Source organism: Somniosus microcephalus, chromosome 4 (assembly GCF_052327205.1).
Source record: "Somniosus microcephalus isolate GS21.2 chromosome 4, FLI_Smic_1.0, whole genome shotgun sequence".
Classification (NCBI taxonomy): Eukaryota; Metazoa; Chordata; class Chondrichthyes; order Squaliformes; family Somniosidae; genus Somniosus; species Somniosus microcephalus.
Window position 1 is genome coordinate 12,940,955 of NC_140990.1, and position 11,220 is coordinate 12,952,174.

The window sequence follows — 11,220 nt, forward strand, 5'->3', positions numbered from 1 at the left end:
TCCCACTAAGCTGCACAGTGGTCCAGAGGTCCCACACAGGCCGCTCACCGGCTTTTATATGAAACGTATGCATGAAAATTTGAATGGGCCACGCAGCCAACAAAAGGTATCGCGCGTGGAAAGGAGAGAAAAAAAATTAGAGGGAACATTCTTCTTCTTAGGCAGTCCCTCGGAACCGAGGATGACTTGTTTCCACATTAAAAATGAGTTCTCAGGTGACTGATGAGTCCAATGCGGGACCTACAGTCTCTGTCACAGGTGGGGCAGACGGTGGTTGAAGGGGCGGGTGGGTGGGGTGCTTGGGTTGACGTGCGCTCCTTGTGCTGCCTGCGCTTGGCTTCCGCTTGCTCCCGGCGAAGAGACTCAAGGTGCTCGGCGCCTTCCCGGATGCCTCTCCTCCACTTTGTGCGGTCTTGGGCCAGGGATTCCCAGGTGTCGGTGGGGATGTTACACTTTTCCAAGGAGGCTTTGAGGGTGTCCTTGAAGCGTTTCCTCTGCCCACCTGGGGCTCTCTTGCCGTGCCGGAGCTCTGAGTAGAGCGCTTGTTTTGGGAGTCTCGTATCGGGCATGCGGACAATGTGACCCGTCCATCGGAGCTGATTGAGCGTGGTCAGAGCTTCGATGCTGGGGATGTTGGCCTGAGCAAGAACACCGACGTTGGTGCGCCTATCCAAGAGGGAACATTGGCATCTAATTGGATGGCGGAGCAAGCTCGAGGGGCTGAATGGCCTCCTCCTGCTACGCCAAGGACTAGGCTGTCTCCCAAGTCAAAAGGTTGTGGGCTCACGTCCCACTCCAGAGCATAGTCAAAAATAGTCGACTGAGTGGAGCGCTGCAGTGTCAGCGGCGCCGTCTTGCGGGCAAGGCATTTAAACCGAAGGGCCCCCCCTCTGTCCCCTCAGGTGGATGTAAAAAGATCACACGGGCACCAATTCGAAGAGGAGCGGGGAGGGGAGGGGAGGGGGTGGTTGGGGGAGTTCTCCCTCGGTGGCCTGGGCCAATATTGATCCCTCAATCAACACCACTGAAACAGATTATGTGGTCATCATCACGCTTGCTGTGCGCAAATTGGCTGCCGCGTTTCCTACATTGCAACAGTGATTACACTTCAAAATGTACTTCACTGGCTGTGAAATCTTTTAGGACATCGAGGTCATGAAAGGCGCTGTGGAAATACAATCTATCTTTATTTTTTTTTAAATATAGGTTCAATGGGAGAGATATAGAACAGATTGCAGGAGAATCTTCGTCGCGAAGAGTGGTGAGAATTCAGTTCAAGGGTTAACGGTTGGGGCAGAAACGAGGTCAAGATTGAAGATTAGATCAGATAGGAGGATGAAGGAAGAGAGGTTTGAAGGGGACACGGGTCGGAATTCCCTTTTTGGATTTATGAGTGACTATCTTATATTTATAGTCCCTAGTTCTGCTCTCCCCCCACCCGGCAAGGGGAAACATCTTCTCTACATCTACCCTATCGAACCCTTTCATTATCTTAAAGACCTCCATCAGGTCATCCCTCAGCCTTCTCTTTTCTAGAGAAAAGAGCCCCAGCCTGTTCAGTCTTTCCTGATAGGTATAACTTCCCAGTTCTGGTATGTTTTGCACCTTCTCCAGTGCCTCTATAACCCTTTTGTAATATGGGAGACTAGAACTGTGCACAGTGCTCCCAGTGTGATATGGAGACCAGAACTGTGCACAGTGCTCCCAGTGTGATATGGAGAACAGAACTGTGCACCGTGCTCCAAGTGTGATATGGAGACCAGAACTGTACGCAGTGCTCCAAGTGGGATATAGAGACCAGAACTGTGCACAGTGCTCCAAGTGTGATATGGAGACCAGAACTGTGCACAGTGCTCCAAGTGTGATATGGAGACCAGAACTGTGCACAGTGCTCCCAGTGTGATATAGAGACCAGAACTGTGCACAGTGCTCCAAGTGTGATATGGAGACCAGAACTGTGCACAGTGCTCCAAGTGTGATATGGAGACCAGAACTGTGCACAGTGCTCCAAGTGTGATATGGAGACCAGAACTGTGCACAGTGCTCCAAGTGTGATATGGAGACCAGAACTGTGCACAGTGCTCCCAGTGTGATATAGAGACCAGAACTGTGCACAGTGCTCCAAGTGTGATATGGAGACCAGAACAGTGCACAGTGCTCCAAGTGTGATATGGAGACCAGAACTGTGCACAGTGCTCCAAGTGTGATATGGAGACCAGAACTGTGCACAGTGCTCCAAGTGTGATATGGAGACCAGAACTGTGCACAGTGCTCCAAGTGTGATATGGAGACCAGAGCTGTACACAGTGCTCCAAGTGTGATATGGAGACCAGAACTGTGCACAGTGCTCCAAGTGTGATATGGAGACCAGAACTGTACACACTGCTCCCAGTGTGATATGGAGACCAGAGCTGTACACAGTGCTCCAAGTGTGATATGGAGACCAGAGCTGTACACAGTGCTCCAAGTGTGATATGGAGACCAGAACTGTACACAGTGCTCCAAGTGTGATATGGAGACCAGAGCTGTACACAGTGCTCCAAGTGTGATATGGAGACCAGAACTGTGCACAGTGCTCCCAGTGTGATATGGAGACCAGAGCTGTACACAGTGCTCCCAGTGTGATATGGAGTCCAGAACTGTGCACAGTGCTCCCAGTGTGATATGGAGACCAGAACTGTACACAGTGCTCCCAGTGTGATATGGAGACCAGAGCTGTACACAGTGCTCCCAGTGTGATATGGAGACCAGAACTGTGCACAGTGCTCCCAGTGTGATATGGAGACCAGAGCTGTACACAGTGCTCCCAGTGTGATATGGAGACCAGAACTGTGCACAGTGCTCCCAGTGTGATATGGAGACCAGAACTGTGCACCGTGCTCCAAGTGTGATATGGAGACCAGAACTGTGCACAGTGCTCCAAGTGTGATATGGAGACCAGGACTGTGCACAGTGCTCCAAGTGTGATATGGAGACCAGAACTGTGCACAGTGCTCCAAGTGTGATATGGAGACCAGAGCTGTACACAGTGCTCCCAGTGTGATATGGAGACCAGAACTGTACAGTGCTCCAAGTGTGATATGGAGACCAGAACTGTGTACAGTGCTCCAAGTGTGATATGGAGACCAGAACTGTACACAGTGCTCCAAGTGTGATATGGAGACCAGAACTGTGCACAGTGCTCCAAGTGTGATATGGAGACCAGAAATGTGCACAGTGCTCCAAGTGTGATATGGAGACCAGAACTGTGCACAGTGCTCCCAGTGTGATATGGAGACCAGAACTGTGCACAGTGCTCCAAGTGTGATCTAACCAAAATCCTAAATAAGTTCCCGTGTCGTAACTAATCTATGCATCGTAACTCCAGTGTTACTCATACAAATTGGGGAAGGGACGAAGTAGAGCGCAGACCCTGGCTGAGTCGTGACTGGCTTGGAGAGCTCTGTGCCGTTTCTGGGACGCTGGACATGAGACACGGGTTCCATTCTCCAACGCGAGGCTCCCTCACCTTTTCTGTGATGGCAACTCGCACTTATACAGCACGTTTAACGTTGTAAAACATAGAAACATAGAAGATAGGAGCAGGAGTAGGCCATTTGGCCCCTCGAGCCTATCTGCCATTTAATGAAATCATGGCTGATCATCCAAATTCAGTGCCCTGTCCCTGCCTTCTCCCCATACCCCTTGATCCCTTTAGCCTTAAGAAATATATCCAACTCCTTCTTGAATATATTTAATGAATTGGCCTCCACCGCCGTCTGTGGTAGAGAATTCCACAGGTTCACCACTCTCTGGGTGAAGAAATTCCTCCTCATCTCTGTCCTAAATGGCTTACCCCTTATCCTTAGACTGTGTCCCCTGGTTCTGGATTCCCCAACCATCGGGAACATCCTTCCTGCATCCAGTCTGTCCAGACCTGTTAGAATTTTATAAGTTTCAACGTACCAAAAATGCTTCACATGTGTGGTAATCAGGCAAAAATTGACACCGGGCCAGGGCAGGAGATCAAAATCTTGATTAAAGAGGTAGGTATTATGGAGCATCTTAAAAAGGAGAGAGGGGCGGAGGTTCAGGGAGGGAATTCCAGAGCTTAGGGCCCAGGCAGCTGAAGCAACAACCACCAATGGTGGAGCGATTAAAATCTGGGATGCGCAAGAGGCCAGAACTGGAGGAGCGCAGATATCTCGGGGGGGTTGTAGGGCTGGAGGAGATTACAGAGATAGGAAGGGGAGAGGCCATGGAGGGATTTAAAAACAAGGATGACAATTTTATAATCGAGGTGTTGCTTAACCGGGAGCCAATGTAGGTCAGTGAGCACAGGGGTGATGAGTGAACAGGACTTGGTGTGAGTTTGATACAGGCAGCAGTGTCTTGAATGAGTTCAAGTTCACGTAGGGTGGAAGGTGGGAGGCCGGCCAGGAGAGTGTTGGAATAGTCGGAGTCTGGAGGTCACAAAGGCCCGGACGAGGGTTTTGGCAGTGGAGTCGGGCGCTGTTACGGAGGCGGAAGTAGGCGGTCTTGGTGATAGAGCGGACACGGGGGGGGGCGGAAGTTCAACCCGAGGTCAAATAGGACGCCGAGGTCGCCAACGGTCCGGCTCAGCCTCCGACAGCGGCCAGGGAGAGGGGCGGAGTTGATGGCGATGGATCTCAAGCCCCCTGCACTCCCCTTCCAGAAATAAAAGATCTACATTTATATAGCGCCTTTCATGACCTCAGGACGTCCCAATTCGCTTTACAGCCAACGAAGTACTTTTTTTGAAGTGTAGTTACTGTTGTAATGTAGGAAACGCAGTCAATTTGCACACAGCAAGATCCACAAACAGCAACGTGATGAATGACCAGATCGTCTGTTTTAGTGATGCTGAGGGTTAAATATTGGGCCCATGACACCAGGGAGAACTCTCCCTGCTCTTCTTCGAAATAGTGGCCATGAATCTTTACGTCCACCTCAGAGGGCAGACGGGCCCTCAGTTTCATGTCTCATCCCCCAAATGACGGGAGCGCTGCACTGTCGGAGGGGCAGTACTGAGGGAGCGCTGCACTGTCAGAGGAGCAGTACTGAGGGAGCCACCTCTGACAGTGTGGCACTCCCTCAGTACTGTCCCTCCAACAGTGCAACACACCCTCAGTACTGACCCTCCAACAGTGCAGCGCTCCCTCAGTACTGCCCCTCCGACAGTGCAGCGCTCCCTCAGTACTGCCCCTCCGACAGTGCGATACTCCCTCAGTACTGCCCTTCCGACAGTGCGATACTCCCTCAGTACTGCCCGTCCGACAGTGCGATACTCCCTCAGTACTGCCCGTCCGACAGTGCGATACTCCCTCAGTACTGCCCGTCCGACAGTGCAGTACTCACTCAGTACTGCCCGTCCGACAGTGTGGCGCTGCCTCAGTACCGCCACTCCGACAGCACGGCGCTCCTTAGCTAAGGAAGACATATTGTCGGAGGAGCAGTACTGAGGGAACGCTGCAGTCGGAGGTGCCGTCTTTCAGGAGTGGCAGAGGAGGGCAGGGGAGTTCTCCCCGATGTCCTGGAACCAATATTTATCCCTCAATCAACATCACTGAAAAAAAACAACAGATTATCTGGTCATTTATCACATCGCTGTTTGTGGGAGCTTGCTGTGCGCAAATTGGCTGCTGCATTTCCTACATTATAACCGCGGCAACAATTCAAAAAAACAGTTCAAATATCATTGGCTGTAAAGCGCTTTGGGACAATCTGCGGCCATGAAAAGTGCTGTAGAAATTCACTCCCTCTGGGACCTCTCTCTCTGCATAACATAAGAAATAGGAGCAGGAATAGGCCACTTGGCCCCTCGAGCCTGCTCCGCCATTCAATGGGATCATGGCTGATCTTGGGCTCAAAGCCACTTCCCAGCCTGCTCCCCATAACCCTTCACTCCCTTATCTTGCAAAAATCTGTCCATCTCCACTTTAAATGTATTTAATGACCCAGCCTCCACAGTTCTCTGGGGCAGAGAATTCCACAGATTTACAACCCTCAGAGAAGAAATTCCTCCTCATCCCAGTTCGAAAAGGGCGACCCTTTATTCTGAACCTCTCTCTCACTCTCTGGGACCTCACTCTGAGAGACTGAGAATTTCGTGTGTACAGTGCAGCCCCATACATAGATCAGAATTGCATCATTCTTAGCACTACTTCACGTGTCATGTAACAAACTGCAGGCAGAGAGGGTGCTTTGAAACAGCACACACTCTCGCCAAAGCAGGGGGACGGGAAACATTATACACACACACACAATTCAGCATTAAAGTTAATAGATGCAATCAGTAAATTAATCAATCGAGCAGAGACACACACACACTATAAATCCTCAATGGCACCGGGGGGGCGGGATAAGAGAAAATATAAACAGAGCAAATAGCAATGCGCACCACAAACGTGTGATGGAGCAATATATATATATAATAAATATGATATAAAACAAAAATTCAAGATGCCACACCAAGATTATTTCACCCGCGCAATTAAACTAATTGAAAAAAAAAGTGAAATCGACCAGGGAAATTCAACAGCAGCATTACAAAAGGCGAGAAGAAAATGAATTGCAACTAAATAGATAACTCACCCGAGGATCCTGGAATAAGCTGAGGACATTACTGCGGCGGGTCTGAACTTTTAAAATGTTTCATAAAGAAACAAAAACAGGAAATTAAGTTGGGGGAGACTGCAAAATGTGCAACTCTCTCACTAGACTGCAACTGACAAATCTCCTGAGAGTCATAGAGAAGGGGGGGGGGGGGGGCGGGTTTATTCATTTTATTTATAGAATCCTAGCCCCCGCCCATTCCCCAGCTCTCTCTCTCTCCCACACCGCCGAGCACACACACAGGAAGATCGGTGCAGAGGGCGGGCGTAGATCCGTCGCAAAACCCCTTTCTGATTCATGTTTTCCCCTCCCTCCACTTGATACATTATGTAGCAATTATTTGCAACAGTTTTCCTTCAGATCTCTACTTTGTTGGGGGAGGGGGATTTCACCATTTATGCGGACGGTTACAATGTTGTACCTGCCGCTGTCGGCTATTATTGCGAAGGAGGGGCGGGGATCCCAGGTCACGTCACTGGGAATGGCACTCAGGCGCGAAGCCTTCAAAATCCTTGCAATGGATTTAAACGGATTTGCATGGCGGGGGGTGCATAATTAAAGGTTTTGCACGGTGGGGATTGTATGTGTGTGTGATTCACAATTAAGTGGTTCAGTTGGGTAGCACTCTCTCTTGCCTCTGAGTCAGAAGGTTGTGAGTTCAAGCCCCACTCCAGAGACGTGAGCACAAAAATCTAGGCTGACACTCCAGTGCAGTGCTGAGGGAGGGCCGCATTGTCGGAGGGGCAGTACTCAGGGAGCGCTGCACTGTCGGAGGGGCAGTACTGAGGGAGAGCCACACTGTCGGAGGGGCAGTACTGAGGGAGCGCTGCACTGTCGGAGGGGCAGTACTGAGGGAGCGCCGCACTGTCGGGAGGGGCAGTACTGAGGGACAGCCGCACTGTCAGAGGGGCAGTACTGAGGGAGCACAGCACTGTCGGAGGGGCAGTACTGAGGGAGCGCTGCACTGTTGGAGGGTCAGTACGGGAGCACAGCACTGTCGGAGGGGCAGTACTGAGGGAGCGCCGCACTGTCGGAGGGGCAGTACTGAGGGAGCGCTGCATTGTCGGAGGGGCAGTACTGAGGGAGCGCTGCACTGTTGGAGGGGCGGTACTGAGGAAGCGCTGCACTGTCGTAGGGGCAGTACTGAGGGAGTGCTGCACTGTCGGAGGGGCAATACTGAGGGAGCACCACACTGTCAGAGGGGCAGTACTGAGGGAGCGCTGCACTGTCGGAGGGACAGTACTGAGGGAGCGCTGTACTGTCGGAGGGGCGGTACTGAGAGAGCGCCACACTGTCGGAGGGGCAGTACTGAGGGAGCGCTGCACTGTCAGAGGTGCCGTCTTTCGGATGAGACGTTAAACCGAGGCCCACGTCTGCTCTTTCAGGTGGATGTAAAAGATCCCATGGCACTACATTGAAGAAGAGCAGGGGAGTTCTCCCCGGTGTCCTGGGGCCAATATTTATCCCTCAATCAACATCACTAAAACAGATGATCTGGTCATTATCACATTGCTGTTTGTGGGAGCTTGCTGTGCGCAAACTGGCTGCCGCGTTTCCCACATTACAACAGTGACTACACTTCAAAAGTACTTCATTGGCTGTAAAGCGCTTTGGGACATCCTGAGGTCATGAAAGGAGTCTTTTTTTATTTTGCACGGGGGAACTGTGTGTGTGTGATGCACAAAGAGGAGTTTGCATGTTAATGGAATATAACATTAATGTAATAGTTTATGCGATATATTAATATTGCTTGTGGTATATAATATGACTATAGTTTGTATATCCGCGCCATCACTAAGACCACCTACTTCCATCATCGCCCGTCTCCGCCCTTGCCTCAGCTCACCCGCTGCTGAAACCCTCGTCCATGCCTCTGTTACCTCTAGACTTGACTATTCCAACGCACTCCTAGCTGGCCTCCCACATTCCACCCCACGTCAACTTGAGGTCATCCAAAACTCGGCTGCTACGTGTCCAAACCCGCACCAAGTCCCGTCCGCCCATCACCCCGGTGCTCGCTGACCTACATTGGCTCCCGGTTAAGCAACGCCTCGATTTCAAAACTCTCATCCTTGTTTTCAAATCCCTCCATGGCCTCTCCCCGGCCGTATCATTACAACAGTGACTCCACTTCCAAAGTGGCTGTGAAGCGCTTTGAGACGTCCGGTGGTCGTGAAAGACACTATAGAAATGCAAGTCTATCTTTCTTTTATCTCTGTAATCTCCTCTGGCCCTACAACACTCCGAGAGCTCTAATTCTGGTCTCTTGAGCATCCCCGATCTTAATCGCTCAACCATTGGCGGCCGTGCCTTCAGCTGCCTGGGCCCCTAAGCTCTGGAATTCCCTCCCTAAACCTCTCCGCCTCTCCCTCCTCCTTTAAGACGTTCCTTAAAACCTACCTCTTTGACCAAGCATTTGGTCCCCTGCCCTAATATCTCCTTATGTGGCTCGGTGTCAAATTTTGTTTGATAATCGCTCCTGTGAAGCGCCTTGGGACGTTTTACTAAGTTATAGGCGCGATATAAGTCATTGTTGTGGGATATAATAATATAACAGTTTATGGGATTATAATGGCATTGTTCAATATTACAAGGGGTTTTGGTAGAATAAATAAGGAGAAACTGGTTCCAGTGGCAGGAGGGTCAGTAACCAGAGGACACAGATTTAAGGTGATTGATAAAAGAACCGGAGGGGGAGGAGAATTTTTTTTACGCAGCGAGTTGTTGTGATCTGGAACGTGCTGCCTGAAAGGGCGGTGGAAGCAGATTCAACAGTAACTTTTTCAAAAAGGCGAATTGGATAAATACTTGAAAAGGAATCATTTGCAGGGCTGTGGGGAAAGAGCAGAGGGGAGTGGAACTAATTGGAGAGCTCGACCAAAGAGCTGACTCAGGCTCAATGGGCCGAATGGCCTCCTCCTGTGTTGTAGAAGCCCCCGCATCACACTCTGCGTGTTTACTGTCCGTCGTTTAACAGAGTCGGATAAATATCTGTTTAATTATTACAGCCATTCCCCTCGGTTATCTGTCATGTGATCTCGGTCTCTGCATATTTGCCCATGTACACATTTCCACTGACCTTTACCCGCCAAGAACTGAGCTTTTGCCAAGCCTCGCTGGTGTTTATCAGCAGGCCAACGCTCTGCCCTCCTAGCAACAGGAACAGGAACAGGAGTAGGCCTGTTCGGCTCCCCTCGGGTCTGTTACCTAGCAACACGGATAGGTCCGTTCGGCCCCCCTCGGGTCTGTTACCTAGCAACGCGGATAGGTCCGTTCGGCCCCCCTCGGGCCTGTTACCTAGCAACGCGGATAGGCCTGTTCGGCCCCCCTCGGGCCTGTTACCTAGCAACACGGATAGGTCCGTTCGGCCCCCCTCGGGCCTGTTACCTAGCAACATGGATAGGCCCGTTCGGCCCCCCTCTGGTCTGTTACCTAGCAACACGGATAGGTCCGTTCGGCCCCCCTCGGGCCTGTTACCTAGTAACACGGATAGGTCCATCCGGCCCCCCTTGGGCCTGTTACCTAGCAACACAGGTAGGCCCGTTCGGCCCCCCTCTGGCCTGTTACCTAGCAACACGGGTAGGCCCGTTTGGCCCCCTCTGGTCTGTTACCTAGCAACACGGGTAGGCCCATTCGGCTCCCCTCGAGAGTGTTACCTAGCAACACTGGTAGGCCCATTCGGCTCCCCTCGGGCCTGTTACCTAGCAACAGGGGTAAGCCTATTCAGCTCCCCTCGAGCCTGTTGCATAGCAACAAGAGGAGGCTATTCAGCCACTCCAGGCTGTTACATAAGAACGGGAGTAGGCCCATTCAGCCCCTCGAGGCTGTTACATAGGAACTGGAGTAGGCCCATTAAACCCCTCGAGGCTGTTACATAGGAACGGGAGTAGGCCCATTCAGCCCCTCGAGGCTGTTACATAGGAACAGGAGGAGGCCCATTAAACCCCTCAAGGCTGTACATAGGAACAGGAGGAGGCCATTCAGCCTCTCGGGCCTGTTCCGTCATTCAGTGAGATCACGGCTGATCTGTACCTTAACTCCATCTACCCGCTTTTGCTCCGTATCCCTCGATACCCTCCCCCAGCAAAAATCTACCAATCTCCGTCTTGAAACTCCAATTGACCCCCAGCCTCAACAACCTTTTGGGGGGAGTGCGTTCCAGATTTCCACTAACCCTTTGTGTGAAGAAGTGCTTCCTGACACCACCCTGAACGGCCTGGCTCTAATTTTAAGGTGATGCCCCCCTTTATCTGGTCTCCCCCACCAGATGAAATAGTTTTCCTCTCTCTCTAAACTATCAAATCCATCCTGACGAAGGGTCATCCACCTGAAACGTTAACTCGGTTTCTCTCTCCACAGATGCTGCCGGACCTGCTGAGTTCATCCAGCATTTTCTGTTTTTATTTCAGATTTCCAGCATCTGCAGTATTTTGCTTCTTTATCACATCCTTTAATCATCTTAAACACCTCAATTAGATCATAGAAACATAGAAGATAGGAGCAGGAGTAGGCCATTCGGCCCCTCGAGCCTGCTCCACCATTCAATGCGATCATGGCTGATCATCCACATTCAGTACCCTGTCCCTGCCTTCTCCCCATACCCCT

General features: G+C 51.1%; 1 protein-coding gene across 1 annotated transcript in view; it reads right to left on the bottom strand.

The window, feature by feature from the left end:
* The window catches only part of LOC147118318 (phosphoenolpyruvate carboxykinase [GTP], mitochondrial-like), a 60,292-nt gene extending 53,530 nt beyond the window's left edge, over positions 1–6,762 (bottom strand). The window contains exon 1 of the mRNA XM_085984378.1: positions 6,595–6,762. Within this exon, the coding sequence (XP_085840504.1) occupies positions 6,595–6,623 (29 nt within the window). The 5' untranslated portion in view covers positions 6,624–6,762. The remainder of the gene's footprint in view (positions 1–6,594) is intronic.
* Positions 6,763–11,220: the final 4,458 nt, after the last annotated feature.